Source organism: Ambystoma mexicanum, chromosome 11 (genome assembly GCF_040938575.1).
Source record: "Ambystoma mexicanum isolate Mex_15411 chromosome 11, UKY_AmexF1_1, whole genome shotgun sequence".
In the NCBI taxonomy this organism is placed as follows: domain Eukaryota; kingdom Metazoa; phylum Chordata; class Amphibia; order Caudata; family Ambystomatidae; genus Ambystoma; species Ambystoma mexicanum.
The window spans coordinates 999,640,857-999,662,540 of NC_090934.1; the positions used below are offsets into that span (position 1 = coordinate 999,640,857).

Below are 21,684 nucleotides of genomic sequence, written 5' to 3' on the forward strand. Positions count from 1 at the left end.
CCTACTCAGTCAACCAACAAGAGGTAAGGGTGTCATCATCACTGATGAGCCATTCAGCTATCCTGACTGACAGTCATCTGGCAATACGGACGTAGCATGCGATACCTCTGTGCCTGCCCAAATAGTGACACACACGCGGACACCAAGAAGTGGTGGTGATGGTGCTATTGGTGGCAACAAGGCCCTATCGGTGGTCATTGCCACTGGTGCAAAATGCAGGGAAGGCCGATGTGCTTGGGAAGGCTGTGAGGATCAGAGTTCTTAAGGTTACTTGTGCTAGTGTTTCTGGGCCTGGCGATGGGCAAGTGTATGTATCCTCACTGCCATCCCCACAGCTGGATTGTGTGATGGGGTCACTGAAACCTGGCATGTGTGCTCGACTAGTTTGGCCATGCTTCCGTTCCATATAGTTGTGCATTGCAGTTGTCCCCAAGGACCTACCCTTCTTTAGTGTACCCTGCTTCACTTGTGTGTTGCATAGTTTGCATAAGACACTGCCTTCCTGCCTCGTCACCATCTTCCATTCCTGGCACCTACAGTGCTCCCATGTCAATGGCAAGGTGGGCACTGTCTGGGGCTGGGAAGTCGCATGTCCCGCCTGACACTTGACAACAGACACTTGTGTCTGCCTTGCCTTCTTTTGTAAGAGAAGGTACAGGTGCGGATACCTCAGCCTCCTGACTCATCTGCAGAGGGACCACCCGTGTCTCATCCATGTCTTGCCCTTCTGTCTTTTCCCACACTGCTAAGTGCACCCTCTCCTCATCTGACTCAGCGCTGCCCGACATCTCTGCTGTCCCCTCAACCATCTACTCTACACCTCCAAAGTGTGTTAAGGCATTGTCAGAAATGATTTGTGGGGGTGGGGGGGCTGTTGAGCAGCCAACAAGATGACTGCTTGAGCTGGGAGCTCCGGGCCCATAAAATCCTTTTTCTTCATAAACCCTGTTTTATACCATTGATTTGGCATCAAAAGAATTCCACATATAGCGGATTGTCTGGAGAACCTGCGGCTCCATCCTCGAACAGAACCGTACATTGGTGTGAGCGGCGCGTTGCTGAAGGCTACGCTGGTGGCGTGGGGATCGGAGCCCGTCCAGCACATCCGGGCAAACCGGCGGAGCAAGGCGTGTAGACTGGAGGCGGGAACCCTCTGTATCACTCAGCACGGCAAGCAATAAGCTGGGTGTTTGGCTGGAACTCTGCCCGATATGCCGCCTTCGATGCCCCATCACCCAATCCCAGCAGCCCAGCCTGGTGAGTGCTCTGCACGCCTGAGCCCAACCACAACATGAAGGCATATACCCTGCTACACGCAGATACCCAGTAATCTCCTAAGTGCGGCACGGTCCCTGGACCACACCTTGGCGGTCACTAGCTAACAGGTACAATACATTATGGGGCCGCTCGGAACTTAGTTTGCCTCCTGTCTCTCTCACTAGAGTTCAGTCCAAACTATTACGCGGCCTGACCCCCTATCCTTATCCAGCTGGGAGCGCTGATACGCGCCGATAGTCACGAACACCAGCGTGGCCGTGGCTCACAGGACTAGATTGCCTGTGGAGGCCCCGATTTCGATCCTCTGCAATCAAGGAAGACACATGGTCCGGAGACCTTACTGCACGTCACCCGCATATTGACTTGCGGCGGGCCTTGCGCAGATTGTGGCCCACATTTTGAGTTACCAAGGCCAATACCAAATCTCTCAAGTACCGAAGGTTAGTCCGGCCATGTGGCACACTCCTGTTGTGGCCTTGGAACACCCCCTTCATTGTGCACCATATGCTAGTGCCAATATAGGAGTAGACGTGCTGATGCGCCTTTGCTCTCTTACAGCTCCCAAACGCACGTCCTGCACAACCTCTAGGACCGGGCGACAACCCGCGCCTAACCGTACCTTACATCTAAATCGTTCATCAGGAACAAATAAAGCGCGCCCTCGGTCCGCCTGCCTCCGAGTGGTGCTCCAAAGGCCAGGATCCTGTGGGGACAGGGTGAGCAAGCCTCCGACCACAGGCCCTTTGCAACAACACTCTTCATTGTGCACCATATGCTAACGCTGACATTGGAGTAGACACCCTGATGAGCATTGATCCCCTGCAACTCACAAGCACGCAGCTTAAATAACCACAGCCTCCTGACAACAATCTACGCCTAACCATACCCTACATTTAACTCTTGCATCCGGATAAAACAAAGCACGGTCTCAATCCACCAGCCCCCCAGTGGTGCTCTGGGGGCCAGGATTCTGAAGGAAGTTAGCAAGCCTCTGACCGTGGGCCCTCCTCAACATCACCCTTCCTATGCCGACACAATTGTCATCCGTCCATACATCTTTCCAAATAGAGGTACCCAAAAGGCATCACACAACCCAGTGGCACTAGGAGTAATCATGACGAAAGGTTCCGTGGGAAGAAAAAAGGATTAATGGACTCGTTCACTAATTCCCTGGCAAGGCCGTGGGTACAACGGAACCAGCAACTAACAGCGAACCCGCTTCAACTTCTGGTGATGCCTGCGAAGACCATTTATTGGCGGCAATGCAAAGTGGTTTCATGGCTGTCAACATGAAGTTCGATTATATTGTATCCACCATTGGCTCTCTAAAATCTAAATTGGAGAAAGAAAGCACCTGTATAAATGCGGCAGAAACTGGGATTGGCGACACAGAAGACAGGGTCGACAGGTCGTGATATTTCGCAATTGAAACTGGAGCTCAACAAGATCCGTAACAAATGCGAAAACCTAGAGGCGCGCTCGCGACGTACCAATATTTGCATAACTGGGATACCCGAGGTGGCTTGCAAGGGTCCCATGTAAACATTTGTTGCAGATTTGTTCAAGTTTTTGTTCGACCACACAAAGTTCTCCCTGCAATTCTTGGTCGGGCATGCGCAGTATCTCCAAATTTGCACCAGCGTCTAGCGATGAATGTGCAAAATGTAACGCGACAGCCACAGACTGCCTGCATATGTATTGGAGCTGCCCACGGATTGCCCAGTTGTGGCTGTCAGTAGCTAACGTCCTACACAGCATTACCAAAATACCCCCTACACGTACATCCCCTAAATATTTGCTGGGTGATATTGGAAAGGTCCCTGAGAAAATCTGCAGACTTTTCAATTTGGGTTGCTTAATCACCAAAAAATGCATTTTCAAATATTGGAAATCAAGTGCGTCCCCCAGTGTCAATGAATGGCTTAAGGAGCTGACCTATGCTAATTAAAGGGAAGAGTGCTATATTTTATTGACTGTATCCATGTGTAGACCCAAGGACATATGGGGCCCTTTCCGTAGCTTCCTACAGAAAACTAACGCTTGAACTGTAAAATGTGCTGCAACATATCATAACCAAGGCTGTGATACTGCTCCCCTGAAACTTAAATGGTCGATTTGTGCTGATGTACTACAATGTTGTAATTCTATCGCTTAGATATGTATTTACTGATTGCACGTGTGTCACTGTACCAAATAAAGTTTTTATTTTTTTAAAGAAAAGATTTGTGGATCAGCAACTCCCAAATATGCCCCTCTCCCATATTAAGTCAAGAGTTGCCAGCCAGTCGTCCCCAGCCATATCAGACACCTCAGGCATAAGGAATCCCTGCACCAGACCTGCCTCCTCCACCTCTCACTCCATCATCTCTTCCACCCTGTGTTGTCAGACTGCAGCCTCCTCGTCCATCTTCTGTCCCTCCGGCAGTGGCAAACACTATAACAGCCCACTCCCTCCACTCCTCTTCCTGAGCTGTCCGCCTATGATTCTCCAGCATCAATAAACTGCGCTGGCTGTGGGCATCCTGCCCCTCCAAGGTCCACAATCACAAGAGATATGCCATTCCTCCCTGCAAATCCACTTGGCAATCAATATCTTCATACTGCATACAGTCAACATCCTTTTCCTCCTCTAAATCACTGTCCCACTACATAATTTCAAGTGCATTAGTCTTAGGAAGGACTAGCACACAATAACAACAAATACAACTGATTGACTTGAGCAAACAAATGGATTCGCTTGGCTCTTAGACACCCTTCGGACATGCCTTGGCACTGTAAGACCACAACAGTGTTGGTTAGCACAGTAAAGAAGCTGAGAAAGCTAATCTAAAACAAATGTAGATGACTAAATTTGGAACCATTCTCTCGGTCACAGACAAATGGGAAGGTTGAATAGGTTTCACAAATAAGCTGTAATACAAAAGAGAATAGTGTGTTCTAGGTTATGTTTTCTTTTTGGTAGTTAAAGTCAACAGAAGGGAAACAAGGAAAGCAAGAGGTCACCGAAGGCTTATTCGGACAAACACGCATCCAAATGGGAACAGGTTATACAAAAAAAAAAAGAAAATGGCTTCATTTGCTTTTTTAAACCTTTATGATTGACACAAATGGCAAAGGGAACAGGAGAAAGGGCAGTGAAACTTTGGATTGAGGGACAAGTCAAGAAAAAAGGAAAGAAGACAAAGGGACCCTTGTAAACACACAAACAGACAAAAGGGGGAAAATGAAGATTTCAAAGCATCCAAACATAATTCACTAAAAATAATGTTTCTAAAATACAAAATCTACTAAAATGTTCCTAAAATACAATGTGTGGGCATGTCCTATAAGCTTAAGGTCCTATAGCTAAACTAAACTATCAAAGGAAAGTGAAAGTGATTTGATCCTTCTATAGGGCTCCTGATCCTCCCAGAGTACACCAAATCTCTCACAGTTATTCAGTGACTCAGACTAGTCCGCTGAACAAAACCAAGTCCACTCAACCATTATTGGCTGTGTGAGAAACCTGAAGGTGTCTCCATAGCCATTCCCTGGGGATCTGTCATCCAGGTAGCCAGGACACGGCCATCGCTACTGAATTCAATTCCTGGGGGTGGACCAGTGAGGGAGGATCACCTAGAAGGAGGGTCCTTGGGGAGTGGGAGTGAGACACAGATGGGCGAGACATGGTATCCCCCTTCTTTCAACACCTTTCCCCATCCTACCACATAGGATATTCCAAAACACTACCCCCCTTTTTTCCACATGAACGCTTTTGCACAACACAAAAGACAATGGACTAACACCAAAGCCGTTTACCTGACGTGTCCCAATAACAGGGCTAGGCAAAGTCAGGCAATACACCCAAATCACACACATCTGACGGTCCTTTCCCTTCCCCACAGGGATAAAAGGTGGCGTACAGGAGCACAATACGAGCAAGGCAGACTGCACAACAAAAGAGCTAACTCGGCACAGCAGTTCAAGAGGAGGAGAAAGATGGCACAGACCGAGAGGGTGACAAAGAGAAAGTCAACATTGCCTTTTCCGACCAAGGCCCGTTGCACCCCCGCAGAGGGAATGATAAGTCCGTGAACAATAGCCAACAAGTGTTGCAGCAGATGCGAACCATACACAAGACCATCCTCCGCTGATTACCAAGCCGGAGAGAGACGTTTGTCTCAGTGGTACCAACCTTGACTCCAAGGAGGAAGAAAGCCAAGCGGTTCATCACAGCCAGTGAGTCGAGGAGAGTGTCGATAAAAGGCCGAACTGTGCTGAAAGAAAAGTAGCCACGTGCTAAATTGAACTTTGAAAAGCAAGCGACACTAGTAACAAAAGAGGGGGAAAAACAGTGACAGAGGAGTCCGGCACCACGTGGATGCTCACTCAGGAAACTCTGGCCAATTCCCCCACGGTAAAGACTACCGTAACTAGAAGGCCTCGGGAAGAGGCGAATAAAAGGTCAAAGTTGTCATACAGGGGTCTTGTAAAATCCGTTGTACCATTGAAAGTCTTTGACCGGCAGATGATGGCAAAAGCTAAGGGAAGTGAAAACCGCATGGTGAAAATTAGTACCTCGGAAAAGTCGGCGAGAGTAACCCGGCAGAGGGAAACCGACAAAAAGGGGCAAAGCTCAAAAACCTGTTTAAAAAGATGTTATGATTTGTGAAAGCAAGAAGTATTGCAAGACAAGGTGAAGGGAAGTCTCCCCCTTGTCATTTGGGATCCGAGCCCGGCCGAGGGAGATCCAGGGGAGGAAAACTATCACCCAAAGTTCACTGAGAAAGGAACTGTCTTGTGAATTTGTAGAATACAATTTCTGAGGGGTCTGCGCCCAGAAGAGGGCGACACAGAGGTGAAGCCATCACCCAAAGTGTTCGTAGAACAGAACTTTTGGGTTTGTTGAGAGCTTCATGCCCCGATGGTGAGAGATTTAACCATCGAAGAACCTGATAGCAGATACGGAACTGTTAGCGCGTGCTAGGAAGGCTCGAGCATGTTCTGTGCTCCAAAGTCTGTCCCGTGCTAAAAAAACAAGGGAAAGGGAGACCTCAAGGCAATCACATCATTTTTGGTATAAGCTTTTTACATTGACAAGATGCCACAATGACTGCCTTATTTTTCATTTGATGGTGAACACTTGCTCCCATCTTAGATTTAGGCTTAGGTTAGGTGTTTTCCATCCTGCACTTACAGTTTAATAAACACCCTTGGACTGTGATCATTTGTGTCTGTCTTTACTGTTGCCACCATGAGTTCGTTACAGCTGCTAGTCAGTCATGCATGATTTTCCAACATCAAGGTGCTTATTCAGTTTGAGCCACGAGAAAGGCTAGGCAGAGGTCTGCCCAGACACAGTGTTCAAGCAGGAATCACCTCAAACACAACCAGTGCCTGTCAGCAATTGATCAGAGCACCATCACTTGAAATTGATCATTCATGGCCTAATCAGAAGACAGGCACTGAGCAAGGAGGATAGCGGTTCACAGTGAAGATCAAGGAATGATTTAAAACATTTTTTGAAAATAACAAGCTGTGGAAATAATATCTTCCACCATCAACAAATCGGACTAAGGTTTGAAGATGTGGAGGATGCATGAGGGTGAAGTTGATGGTTGCATGTTCACTTTGCGTGCTCCATTTTGAATATTAGTGACTGTTTGCTGTGCACAGCAGGTTTCAGCTTGCTGTCCCAAAAGGACATCACACTAGAGCATACTGCATCCTGAGGGTGCGGTAACTGGATGTAACAGCATGCACACATTTATGTCTCACATTCTTCCACAGACGTTTTTCCATTATTCTGCTTTCATTCTCATCTACCAATGGAAAATTATTCTTGTTAATTTCCTGCAGCCAGAGATTTTGTCTATCAGCTGATGGCAGAGACAATAGCAAGCGTTTGAACATTTACAGGTGGCTAATGCAAGCTACAACAAGGAAGCAGATGCTAAAGGGAAGAAGGCTCTGGTTTATAAGGTAGGAAATAAAGGACGTCTCTTTACAAAATCTTTCGGATTCCACGGTCTCATAAGAAATTGCACCCTTGTTTGTCTGCATGATACTTGCTGCTGTAAAGATGATGAACCCTGTGGCATTGAAATAGGAGGTACCTGGCCATTCACAGGTTACCCCTTTGTTTCATGTCTCCCTACTGAAGCCTTTGAAGAAATTACAGTGTCCTTAAGTAATGGACACAACTGTCCCCTGCACACCGTTATTACTGTTATATATTTGTTTGAATATAATTGATCGAATGGTACAGTAGATCGAATTCGGCCAGTACCAATCGATCGATTATAAAAAATACTGAACATGTGGAGCGTGCATTGCTGGGGTGTCCCCTGATCCCCAGGTTCAGTATTTTTGGCCTTGGGGGATTGTGGGGGTGTCCCCTGCTTCCTGACCATTGGAGGCAGGGGACCCAAAAAAAGGGCGGGAAAGGGACCCTGCGGTAGTCAGATCCAACCTGCGTTAGAGGGACGGATTTGACGCCACAGGGGAATCGGAGGTGAGCAAGCCGATAAGTAGGGGAGGGTGTTGGGGGTGGGAATGGGGATGGTGTAAGGGGTGAATTATGGATAAATTTTAAATGCGAACTAATTTATTACAGTCAGTTCGCCGCGACCAACTATCATGCGAAAAAACAACCCCAATCCTTATATAAGCAGTCAGAGTTCAATGTATTTATCTAACATCGGTTATAATCAATGCATATGAGATCAGGATGAGTATGCACCTTTACAGTTCAATTTATAATCAATTTTAAACAAAGTAATAATGGAAATAAAAATAAAACTAGCTCAAAGTGTTTTGTACCATCAGGAACAAAAGTATAATGATTCTTACTTTTCCTAAATTTTCATAAGTCATCTAAAGAATAAGTAAAAGATACAATAAGTATCACCTTTCTTTATCATGTTAACAATTCTAGACTTTAAATCTCCCATGGAGCTAAAGTATTAGTTACCTGGCTGACTTATGCTATTTGGAGCCTATACCCCTAAATATATATAAAGAACAAGTTTGAGAAAATGATGCGTTTACCATCCTTTCCATCTTATTTTCACTTTTAAACTTAGAATCAAAAAGAAAGGGCTATCCGTGAAGTGTGAAGTCTATGATAATATCGAGAAAAACTCAATTTGAGATGATGCATGGCATAAGTCAGCCGTTAACTAATAATCTGACTCCATGCGAGATTTAAAGTCTAGAATTGTTACTTATTTATTTTTTAGGTGACTTATGAAAATTGAAGCGTAAGAATCATAATTTCGCTCCAGATGAAGATACACGTTGGGCTGGTTTTATTTTTATTTCGATTACTACTTGGTTGTTGTTTCACATTTATTAAAAATGTAACTATAACTGTTCATTCTCCAAGAATTACTCAAGCCTGATCTCATACATTGGTAGATATATACATTGAACTTTGACTGTTTACATAACAGTAATAACAGTGTGCAGGGGTACGGGAGTGTCCATTATTTAAGGACACTATTATTTCCTCTCATGATTACAGCAACATTACATGGCAGAGTTGCAATTTTCTCCCCAGGACCCTAAATACATGAAATTTTGCATTTAAGATATTAGAATATTGGTGTACATTCTACTCCACTGTTGTTTATCCCTGCTGAAGCCTGCCAGATCAGACAACTATGAAAACAGAGGTATCCAACCACTCAGAGGTTCACCCTTTCTTTCGTGTCTCCCTGCTGAGGCCTGCTAGATCAGACGGCCTTTCTACTAGCTTATTCCAAGGTCAGACAGTGTGGGGCGGTGCATCCGAAATTGACATTTTGGAGATCGTTCACTCAAAAGTTACTAGGGGACCTGTGTGCTTAAAAAATGTACTGTGAAGGTTATGGGTCTGAAGATCATTCTTCGGGGAAAAGCAAACGGGTACATACAAGCTTTTACATTCTCAGTTTGCAGAAAACCTAGGAATACATTAACCAGTGTCAAATGTAATTTCTTGTGGGGGTTATGGGTGCCCTCAGGGGGCTGACAAGAAGGGTAGTATTGACAAATCCAGGAGAATTAAAGAAACAGAGATACGGCGGTTAGAGCTTGTAAAGGAATTTCATGTCTCTGCGCCATTATCCTGAGACATCTGGTACTAGGGATGAAAGGTTATATCCTTGTGCCAGCCCCTTAACATATCCATGTTCTGAGTAAATAGGCTTTGAATTTCTGTGTCAGTTCTCTCTAACCCTCTGTCCTTCCCCCGGACCATCCACTCCTATAGGTAAAGATGATACGTCTCTGTATGAAACTAATATTACTTTTTGTCAAGGTATCTCGTTTAAGGGTTTTAATGTCAGCTGGGCTCTCACTGACATTAGAGGGGGTTTTCAAATAGAGCGCTTGAGTTACATCATCATGGGGTGACCGCTAGTAAATGCATGACCACCATGGACTGCAGAGCAGGAGGCAAACACAGGGAAGAGGAGGGGGAGCTGTATGGAGGATGAGGGCAGATTGTTACTTTGTTGGTGAGATTTTCCTTGAAGAGTGAGTAGTAGTTGAGTCAGTGATTGCACGCAGAGCAGTCAGTTAATAGGCCGTCTCTAGGGCCATGCTGAGTAAAGGATGTGCTTTAGGTGTGTTCCAGTCTTCATGCTGTGGTTGGATAGTCTAGGGTGTATTATCACAATAGTCTAGGATGTATTATCTTAGCGAGAGGGTTAAGTTAAAAGAAAATTGATGTACTAGAGCACAATCTCATCGGGCCAACCTAACTGTCAAATTAAGTTTTCATATGATTTAGAAATGCAAAGCTGTTGGGGTGAGATCTATATAAGACTGCACCGTGCTGTTTAGAACTCATAAAAATTGTTATGATTCACAACAAGTGATATGTTTTGTATCTACACTTGTTATTTTATTGTCTGCTAGATATCTAGCTTTTATCTACGTCATGTGTATGAATTGATCGTATTACTGTGCTGTATTTCGGTGCCTGCAAGTGTCTTTCTCCCCCTTATCACTTAATTTCATTGTATCTTTTATCTGTTTGTGTATGTTATGTATTGTTAAACATATGCACATTTTTATATCTTGCAAAATAATGTATTGATTTATAAATTACATGTTTTGTTTATATTGAAAAAGTTGTTTTTTCAGCTATATTCAATAAAAAAATAAAAATAAAAAATAAAAAAATTATCACAAAAGGATTTCATGTGAAACCTTGGTTCCTGAGCCCCATTCATCTACGTGTAACAATAACCCTCCCCGTAGGTTTTCCCAGGACCCTTCACCTTGCAAGATGTATGCTGCCAGCAGCGCAGCGTCTGAGGTCTTGCACAGGAGGCGGCCATGGAAGAGGTCTCTCTTAATTTGCAGAAAGACCAGGTACCTGGGAAGAGAAAGAACTGTTAGTGGATCACAGGGCCTGAGATACAGTGTGAAGAAACAGGTTGCACTGCAGGTGGCAGCAACTATTTCAAGAAAAGCCAAACATTAGCTCAATAGACAGCAGGGGGTGGGTGCTTCAATAGAAAGTGTTGCGGTACACTGGCTGTCGTCCCTGGAAATTAGCTGTAGACACCAGTATGAGACTTGTATGGAGTGTAATAGCGCCTCTGGCGGCACTTCTGGACAGTCTGAGACATGGCAAGAAGTGACAGGCTGTACTGAAGTATATAGTGCCTGCTGCAGGCAGCACCCCCCCCCCACAGCCCCCCTCCCCCGCTAATAGCCAATATAATGTTACATACGCAGCAATACAGTCTCTTCTCCTTTCATAACACAGTAATGTATCTGACTTATTGATAAGACTTATTGATAAGTCAACCAATCTCCATGTCACTCGCAGTAACATTCACCATGAGGCTTGCTGCTAAGGTATCTCAGTCAGTTCGATGCTTGCTAACAAAACATGATTTTCGGTCCCGGGTTCGGATCCCAGCAGGCATAATTCAGTCTTTGATCCTCCTTAAGTCGATAAACCGAGTACACTTTAGTATGGTCACAGTAAAACCTGTAATTTACAGCACCAAGAAATTGTAAAATGTGTAGTTGCATAAGCACAGTAGTAAGTTACCTTTTACTACTACTGTGACATTGTCTTTCTATAACATTAACCACCTACCCTACTGCAAAGTTCACATTCGCTTTTGCAACAGTCATGTTTCACCCATGGGTGCCTACATTTGATGTTCACTACAGGGGCAAGACCCCTCCCCTGCACCACCCGAATAGAAGCAAGCAACCCAGATCGATCGCTTCTCGGCTGGAAACTGTGCATTTTAGAACATGTTTTACAGAATGAATCTTAAATAACCTAAATGATTTATGGGTGGAGCTCAACATATATCTCAGAAACAGTCACCTAACTTGCTGGGCTACCTTGTAGCTTTTTGCTTTGAGTGTCTGTCACTCAGCTTCCAAAAATTCAAAATTGCAGGTGGATCCCTGAAACTGTCACTGCATTAGCAACAGTGCAGTCCATGCGCATGGCTTAAGAGCCAATCGTGTTTTATCTCCTGCAGCATTGGCAATGCCTGGAGTCTTATTTGGGAAGTACAGTCAGCAGCTGAAAAAAGAAAACATCTTTACGGGCCAAGTATGGTTCTTTTCCCCATTGATATCAAAATAAAGGGGCAGCGGCCTCCTTTGCCTCTCGGTGCCAATGGTTTCACCCACTGTAACAATCCCTTATCGGCTAGCTGGCCATGCACCATCTAATCTGCTATATTACAGCGGTCTGCAACCTGCAGCTTTCTAGATATTTTGGGCTAAGATTCCAATGATCACTTACCATTGACTATGCTGACTCTGGCAGATGGGAGCTGTAGTCGAAAATATCTGGCGAGCCAAAGGTTGCCAGACCCTGTACTATAACCATTTCACCAGTAGCCTGAAGAGACACGTCACCTTGACACTTTCCTAATTCTAGAGTGTTTTATCGTAATATTTACCACTGCACACACAATAAGATTCACTATCTCAGCTGCTGCCCAGTGCAGGCAGTGTGCCAGAATAAGAGAAGAGAATAGTGTGCCAGAAAAATTGCAGCGCTCTGCTTTTGTGGAGCCGGGATAGCCCAGTAGGGCTCTGCCCTGACCAGCTCCGAGGGTCAGTGCCTGCCCAAAGAAGGGTCCGACCACGAGCTCCACCGGGTTTCCAACCTCTCCTCTAACATAAACAGACATTAAAAAAAGAGGTGCTACTGGTGTGCCCATAGTACTTACAGTAACGAGCGTGCCTCACTTCCGGCTGTGGCCGCCTGTCTTGCAGTCCATCCTAAGCCACTCAGTGATTGGCTGGGGCAGGACAGGAAGTCAGGCGGCCGGGACCGTAAGTCATACAGACTCGCTCCTGTTAGTGCTGCCGGCACACCAGGAGCGTGTCTTTCTTTTTGGTTGTCCCACCCCAGCCACTCATTGATTGGCAGGAGCAGGACCAGAACACTTCCTGGTGGTGCTGCGAAGCGATAGCGAATAAAAAAAGGTAAGTGAGCCCCTTTGTTACCCACTTGCTTCTTTTCTTGCCTCCCTAGTACCCTATAGCCGCTGCTGTTCCCCCACCCCCTTTAGTTGCCACCAGTCTTGTTTAACTAATTTTATTTCACCATCCCCTTCAACTTCCCCAGTCCCGTTTTGCCCCAGTCCCATTCAGGCCCTTTTGTTACCCCTCCACCCCTTTAGCGGCATCAGTTCCGTGTTGCCCCTTTTTTGACCCAATCCAGTTTTGACCCTTTTTGTGTTTTCAACGCGTTTAACTGCCCTCAGTCCTGTTTTGTCCACTTTTTGACCCCAGTCCAATTTAGCCCCTTTAGTTGCCTCTCGGCTCCTTTAACGGCCCCAGTCCCGTTTTGCCTATTTTTTTTTACCTCCAGTCCCGTGTTGCCAATTTGTTTGACCCAGTCCTGTTTTGCCCCTTTTGGCCCCCAGTTCCATTTAGACCATTTTGTTGCCACAACCCCGTTTTACCCCCTTTTGACCCTCAGTCCTGTTAGCCCATTTTTTTTTACCTCAGTCAGCCCTTTTTGTTGCCTCTCAACCCCTTTAGATGCTCCAGTCCTGCTGCTTTGCCCCTTTTTTGACCCTAGTCCAGTGTTGCTCCTTGACTCTCACTCCGATTTAACCTGTGTTGTTGTCCCAGCCCCTTTTCGTCCCTTTTAGCCCCTTTTGCTGCCCTCAACCTCTTTAGCTGCCCCAGTCCCATGTTGCCCCCTTTTTGACCCAGTCCCATTTCGCCCCTTTTTTGACCCTTAACCTCATTAGCATCTTTTCTTGCACCCTTTCTCACCTCAGTCCCTTTTAGTCAATTTTCTTGCCCCTTTAGCCTTTTTAGGTGCCTTCAGCCCTCTTTAGGCCCCCTTGTTGCCCCTGAACCCCTTCAGCCCCTTTTCTTACCCCCAAGCACCTGGCACAGGCCCCTCCCCCATTTCACACGGCAATTTGCCTGGCTGGGCTCCTACAAGAGCCAGGGTCGACCCATCCCATGAATTTCCTGGCTCTCCCAGGCCTTTGCTTTTGTTTCACTTGGGAATATAATTACAATGTTACTTTGCTAATACCCAGCGCTGGTCATTACCTCCACGTCCACTCTTCCTTGTCCCAGCACTTATCAATGAGGGGTCCCACCTCCACATAGGAACCCTCTTTCTACTTCTAATGTCCTCAAGCCCCTGCCCCCACCACTTCCCGCCTCTGAGCATAACAGCCCGCCTTCCCCAAGACACTTTGGGCAGGGACTCTGTCTGCTTCTGTGCCCCCACCTGGCATAGCTGGGGGGAGGGGGATTTGTTGTCTTTCCCGCCGCTTCTGGGTTCCCTTGCGGAGCAGGAACCTGCTAAGGTTGGCCGGAGTTCTCCGGGGGGGCCCCTGTTGAGTTTGGGCGTGATGCCCGGTCCCTCCTACCGCCGCCGGTGGAGGTTGCCCAGGGGTGGGGCCTGTGGGGCATCGCGGACCGGCTCGCCCTACAGGTCTGCATGGCCTGGGGTGGGCTCACACCAGGGGGAGGTACGCGGAAGTAGGGGGCGTGGTCTGAGCTTGCTTGCTTATCCCGGGCCAGGGTTTGTGGTTGTCTTGGTGACCTGTCCTTACTGCTGTTGCTGATATATTGTCTGCAGGCTCTGGTTGTTCTGTTGCCTTCCTCCTCTGTGGCTGCTCCTCTGTGCTTGCAGGCCTCAGCTTCTGATTGTTAGTGCTGACGCCGTGGGGAAGAGCTCTACCAAATCTCGCCATGTTGAGCCTTGCTCTCCTTTGCCTTCCTATTCCTTTTTTCCTGTTCACCTTCCCTTCTAAGAGGCAGAGGGGGTGTAGGGAGCCAGAGAACCGGCTCCTGTGTGTTTTTCAGAAAGCCCTGCAGAAAGAGGGGATTCAGCCTCATCATGGCAGGGGGGTGTCCCCTTCCTCCTCCTCATGCTCAGACGCCTCATCCTGCAGCCTCTGCGTTTCCCTGATGTCGACTGATTTCAAGGGCAAATACCTGGACAAGGAGGCCACGGTTGATGTTCTTCCTCAGGCGTCCCATTATATGGGGTTTCTGGACTAAGTGCCCCCTTCTACCCTGGCTGGGGGGGTTCGGCCCCCTCTGCCCCACCTTAAGCACACTCTCAAGAGTGTCTCCTGCTTCTCTCTGAAATGAAGACTGATATTTTGAGGGAGAGGGTTGAGCCGGACAAGTCAGCGGTCACCAGGTTCCTTGCCAAGCTGTATCCCTTGCAGGGGGAGGAGATGCCCCTGCCACAGGTGGTTCTGGTGGATGACATCATTCCCAGTCTGCCTTGGCCTCGGACGATTCTATTTGGGACCCCACAGATTGTAAAGTGGATGCCTCCTTGAGGAAGGCTTATGGTGGGGCACATTTGGCCTTGAAGGCTGCCACTTATGCGTATTGGAAGCTGCCCTTGGGAGTCTGAAGTCTGCCCTGAAGGAGGCAGGGGAGAGCTCGGATCATGCACCCCTTCTATAGGCCATTAAGTCTCAGGTGGAGTTTTTGTCTGACTTGTGTGTGATGGTGTGAAGGCAGCCGTCATGTCCATGGGTCCATGGGTTCCATCGTGGGGGGTCCTCAGCACGTTCTTATCAGGGATTGGAAGACTGCCACCAGACAGAAGTCTACTGCCATGAAGATTCCCTTTGAAAGAAGGTTGCTGTTTGGGGATTCCCTAGAGGACAAGATCCATTAGGTGTTCAAGGCAGAAAAAACATGCTGGCCATCTGTGTAGGAAGTCTGCCCCTGCTCGCAAGGAGTTTGCCAGGCCAGTAGCCCCTCCCCAGCGGGCTCACTCCTGCCCTAGGGGTCAGGCTCGGCCTGTACCTGGGCAGAAGTGGTGCTCGGGTCCCGACGCCTGGCCTGTTGGGGGCCGCCTGACGTTCTTTTGGAAGCAATGCTCCCAGTTCTAGGGGGATGCCTGGGTCAATCATCTGGTGAGATGGGGGTACAACTTGGAATTGATCTCCCCTCCTGTTCCGTCTGGTCTGATCTGGACGCTCCTGCCCAGGTGCCCTGTCAAAAGGTTGGCCATGCGGCTGGTGTCCGGGAACTTTGCTCCAAGAGGGTCCTTTGGTGGGTGCCTCGATCGGAGAGGGGTCTCAGGGTTGACTCCATTGTCTTCCTGGTGCACAAACCTTCGAGGTCCTTCCATCTGATATAGACCTCAAGGTCTTGAACCAGCACATTCTGACTCAGAGGTTCAAAATTAAGTGTCTTCAGTGTGTCAATCCTCTGTTGAAGAACTCAGATTTCCTGGTTTCAGTGCATCTTCAGGACGCCTACCTGCCCGTTCCTATTTAGTGTACCCATCAGAGGTTTCTCAGGTTTGCGGTGGTCAAGGATCATTTCCAGTTCTGGACCTTGCCCTTTGGTCTGAAGTGGGCTCCCTGGGTCTTTGCCAAGGTTTTGGGGCCAGTCGTCGCCACTCTGCACTTACAGGGGATTCAGGTGTTCCTGTACCTCGGCAACTGGCTCCTAAACGCTCGGTCAAGAGTTTTTCTGATGCGGCACCTGGTGTCTACTTGTGCTCTGCTGACCTGGCTGGGGTTTCTCATAAATAGGACAAAGTCTCATCTCCATGCCTCGCAGGATCTTCAATTCATTGGGGCCAGGTTTTGGACTGCTGGGGTGTGTGTTCTTCCCCTTGTCAGAGCTCAGACTGCAGGACTGCCTGGTGCATCTTCTGGCTTGGGAGTCGGCCCCGGCCAGGGACTTTCTCCAGGCTCAGGGGTACATGGCGGTGTGTGTCTTCCTTGTTCCCAGGCCGAGACTTCACATGCACCCCCTGTTGCTCGATATCTCTGGACTTAGAGGCTCCTGTGTGCCTGTGGGCCATCTTCGTTGGTGGCTGCACCTGCCCAATCTGTTATTGGGGTTCCCACTTTGTCCGCCCTCTCCGATCATTGTTACCACAGACGCCAGCCAGGTGGAGTGAGGGGTAATAACCCTGGGTCAGGAGCTGCAGGAGAAGTGGTTCCCGGGTGGGGGGATGCGGCCAGATCCTCCAACTGGAGGGAGCTCTTACTGGCCTTCAAGGCTCTGAAGTCCTTTTGTCCAGTCTTAGTGGGGCAGGCGGTTCTCCGCTCTGGCAATACTGCCACTGTGGCGTGTATCAACCGCTACAGGAGCTCTCGGTCTCAGTCTTTGGGCTCTCTTGCTCTTCTCCTCTGCACTTGGGCAGAGTCTCATCTTCTGTCACTGTCTGCTTGTCACATCAGGGGCCGGGACAATGTGGTGGCAGATCACCTTAGCCGTGTGTTCCTCTCGGGGGAGTGGGTGCTGAAGAGGGTCTGCAGGGTTCTTGGGACTTTTTGGGTGGATTTGTTTGCCTCTCCCCTGTCTGCGAAGGTCCCCCGTTTTTTCTCCCGTTTCCCTTCAGGGGCTGTGGGGGGTGGATGCTCTGACCTGCCTGTGGCCGCTGGGGGTCCTGTATGCCTTTTCCCCCCTCCCTCTCATTCAGACCCAAAAAGAACGGGGACATAGAAGTAGCATCCTTATCACAATTGTTGATAGAGAATTCAGCCAACCATACTAAATCCACCCATTTCTCTCCGGCTTGGTAATAACACCGTAAAAATGAATTTTGTTATGCATCCGGGACTCTCAGGTGGTGGCGATCTTTGTTGCTCTGCTTTGGCCTCGCAGGTGCTGGTTTCCCCTTCTCCTGGACTTGGCTGTCTCCCCCCATGTTGCCTCCCGCTGGGAGGCTGGATCCAGTGATGGGCCCAAGAACTTGGACTGGGGTCCTTGAAACTGAAAGGGTGCACCTAGTTTCTGGGAGGCTCTCTGACTAAGTGGTTTCTTACATTCAGCAGGACCGACGTCCTACCTTGAGGGCCTATGAGAGGCACTGAGAGCACTTCATGTCCTGGTGTCTGAGTCATGGTCGTTCCTCCTCTTTGGATTTTGGGGCTCCTGTGCTGCAGTTTCTTCAGGATGGGTTTAACTTGGATCTTGTCTCCACCCTGAGGGCTCAGTGGGCTGCAATTTGTGCATTTGGGGGTCCAGCTGTGGGTGGTAACTCGTTGTTGGGTCGCCTTCTCCAGAGTTGTTCTCTTGCTTGACCTGTCCTTGTTTCTAGGTTGCCCTCCTGGGATCACCCAATAGTCCTTCGGGCTCTGCTGTCTTATCACTTTGAGCCTTTGTCTGAGGTTTCCCTTCGGGTCCTTTCGTTGAAAGTGGTTTTCCTGGTGGCTATCACTTCGGTGCGGCAGTTGAGGGAGCTTGGTGCCCTCTCCTGTGAGGCTCCCTACCTGGTGGTTTCCCCTGATGCGTTGTTTCTTAAGTGCCCCCCTTCCTTCCTTTCTAAGGTGGTTTCTAAGTTTCATCCTGCCCAGGAGATAGTTCTTCCTTCCTTTTCCCCCCCTCTCCCGCCTCCCCGGAGGAGGTTCCTCGGGCCGCTCTTGAGGTGCTCTATTTGGAATGCACTAGGGTTTTTCATTTCTCCCCTAGTCTCTGTTACCTTTGCGGGGGCAGCCCCCGGTGGAAGGCCTCTGTGCCCACCATCAGCCGTTTACTCCGGGATGCTATCGCTTTGGCTTACTCATCTGCAGGGTCTCCCCATCTGTCTGGTGAACAGGGCAGGTCCACAAGGGGGATGGCTACGTCCTGGGCTGAGGCCCGCGGTGTTCCTATCCAGGACATTTGCCGCGCCGCCACCTGGTCTGATCCACACACTTTCATTACCCACGATCGTTTGAATCTTCACCGCCGGGACGTGGGGCCTATGGGGCAGGTGTGTTGAGTGTGGCACTCTTGTGAAATACCTTGTTGTTGCTGTCTGGATATGTGCATTTTCCTTTTGCCTTTTGGTGTTTTTCTTTGTGCTCGGCCCATTCTCTCTGAAGTTGGCACGCCTCATTGATAAGTGCTGGGACGAGGAATAGTGGGCGTGAAGGTAATGCTCAGATTACTTACCAGTAATCTTCATTACTCCTAGTCCTTGTCTTTCTCGTCCCAGCATGAATGTCCCACCTTATCCTTCCCCGTGTTGAATGGGCCTATTGGGCAGTGTTATGTACTGTTGGGTCTTGGGGAAGGTGGGCCGTTATGGGTTCCTGTGTGGAGGTGGGACACCTCATTGATAAGTGCTGGGATGAGGAAAAGAAGGTCTAGGAGTAATGAAGATTACCGGTAAGTAATCCGAGCATTGGGCCGGGTCTTGCCGGGTCTGAGATCCGGCATTATAGGTCACCCCAGATCTCGGACCAGCCTGCCTCAGCCCTGACAAGGCTTTACTCTGTGTTTTCTGTGGCACACTTGAAGGGCTGCCTGACCAGCGACCTGAGCAACTCTCCGTGGAGTCTGGCTCCCTCTAGTGGACACCAGAGGAACCTCTGGCTGCTAGCATCATGAACTGCTGGCGTGAACTAACCAGCTGCGTGTGCAGTGACAGTGATGACTTGCCACCCTTATAAATAACGGTAAGAAAAGCACAGTGCTGAGAAAACATCAATTGGATTGGTGTCTCCTCAACACAACCCTGGGATTTGAAAGTCACAGGTTCTAATCCTGGCAGCTCGACCATTCATCCGTCCAAACAAATTGAGCCACATCAGTAAAAAGAAGCAGCTATCCTTGAAATGTTAAACAATTCGGTTTGTAATTTATGCTGCAGGCCCATGGAGGTGTATGTGCAGTACGCACAGAGCCACTGGAAGAAGTGGCTCATGGTAGGTTTGCCACTCCCCTCACTGAAGCATCTACTAATATTAGCAGTCTGGAACGCCAACACGCACACTACTAATGTGACAGTAAACAATGGTTTGTGTTCATGTACAACTGTAATTAATTGTGACAAGTGTGGTGCTGCCCCTTTAAGGGCACATGCACGCGGCGGAGTGACGTTGCACTCCGCTGCGTGCGGTATAAATAAAGTGCGTTTTGCCAGCCGCCGCAGAGTGACCAGGGAGCCCAAACCAACTACAAGTGTGCGTATGGTCTTTGTAGACGGGAGGGGGCTCCCGGACACTCCGGATGCAATCCAGAGACACTTCACAGTGGCAACGAATCGGGACAAAGAACCCGGGCACGGCGGAGAAGTGCAGTGATTTGTTTTTAATGATTTCTCCGTTCCTGGATGCCGCGGAGAGGGTGTTGTCCACGTGGTTTGGCTGCCATTTTCCACAATATGTTTGAAGGGTCACAGCTCTATTATAGAGTGCCTGTGCGCCATCTGAGCAGAATTTTTCAATTCCCTAGCAGGGGAACAGCTGATGCTGTACATTCTGAAGTGTCATGCCTGATGCCCCAATTTTCCATGTTTTGGACATTTTCCAAGAGGTGCCTGGGAGGGCATTTTGGGCTGTTTGCATGATGGAGGAGTCATCATCAGAAGATTTAAGGAGCAGTGCCTTAAGGTGAAACCAATGACTACAGCAAGGTGGCAACGCTGTTGTACTCCGTAGGGCCTGCAGTCCATGAGCTGTTTCAGTCTCTGTAGCCTCCCAATACCACATATGATGCAGCCAAGACTGCTTTAAGGGAGTACTTCATGCCACTTGCGAATGCGGACTATGATGTTTCATGATGTGCTCTGCCCGCTAGAAGGATGACGAAACATTAGACAACTTTTACGGTAGGTTGCGCCGATTGTCTCTGCTACGTGCTTGGGACAATGAGGACGTGATGATCCACAACCAGTTGATTCAAGGGTGCTCGTCAGGCAAGCTGCGCAGACAGGTGCTGCGTGAACCGGAAATTACGCTGCCTCGCATCTTGGAACTTGGGCACTGCCAGGAGGTGTCCGAGATGAAAGCATCCAGAAAGAAGGCGGTGGTTCGCCCAGGAAAGACAGAAGAGGTTTGCGCAGTAGGCAGTGGCCAAGGGGGCAGAGGCGTGAGACACCCAGGGGGCAACCAGCGTGATTGCGGCACAAGAACAATGGACTCCTGCATGAAGTGTGGATATGACCTCCCTCACCCCGCAGAATGCCCAGCGCAAGGGAAATCATGTGGCTGGTGCGGGGCGTCAAATCACTATGCCCGGATGTGCAGCGCTCCAATGCCAGTCATGGTCCTGATGGGACCTGTTAGAGGAGGGTTCCTCAGGCAACAACGCCTGCCTAACGTCATCCAGGTCGATCAAGGGGAGGAAGGTGCCCCTCGGAGGACGATGATAAGGAAGAGGAGAAAGTCTTCTTTGTTTCGAGTGTTGGTGCGCTGCGGCCCAAGAACAGGAGACAGCCACGGTGTCTGGTACAGGTGAACGAGTCCACGGTCCCGTTGCTGGTTGACAGAGGCATATGTGAATGTCATGGCACGGGAACACTATGATGCCATGGAATGTCCACTATATGGGGTGTTTTGTGTCCAACGTAGAACACGGAGGGTCATCCATCAGAGCCTGCTTCTATGTCACGACAGTCAGCAGCAACACCTTGCTGAGCTGCGCGGCTCCAGAGGCACACAGCATAGTGAGTTTTACCTACTCCGTCTACGTGGAGGATGTGCAGGAGCTCCTTGCGAAGTACAGTCGACTGTTTGGGGGCATCGGCCGCATGGCAGGTGATCAGGTGAGTCTTCACATTGATGAGTCCCTCCAACCGATCACTTTGAGGCATCGACGGGTTCCGTTCCATCTGCGGGACTTGGTTGATAAACTGGACAGCTTAGTCGGGTTGGACATCATTGAAAAGGTGGAAGGCCCGACACCCTGGGTTTCTCCTATTGTCATCGCCAGGAAACCTAAGCAGCCGGACTCAGTGCGCATATGTGTGGGCATGCGGCTCCCAAACAAAGCCATCAAAAGGGACCGCCATATTACCCTCACCATAGACAACATCATCGCTGAGCTACAAGGAGCCCGGTTCTTCTCTAAACTGGACTTGAGGGCCGGATATTATCAGGTGGTGCTGCACCCTGGGTCGCAGTACATGAACACATCTACCACGCACCGCGGTCTCTATCGCTACAAGCACCTCAGCTTTGGGGTGTTGTCTGCAGCTGAGGTTTTCCAGAACATTATCCG

At 48.8% G+C, this 21,684-nt stretch overlaps 1 protein-coding gene across 1 annotated transcript in view; it reads right to left on the reverse strand.

Annotated features, from left to right (window-relative positions):
* The window catches only part of FRMD5 (FERM domain containing 5), a 914,572-nt gene that overhangs the window by 286,353 nt on the left and 606,535 nt on the right, over positions 1–21,684 (reverse strand). The window contains exon 5 of the mRNA XM_069624191.1: positions 10,527–10,624. Within this exon, the coding sequence (XP_069480292.1) occupies positions 10,527–10,624 (98 nt within the window). The remainder of the gene's footprint in view (positions 1–10,526; positions 10,625–21,684) is intronic.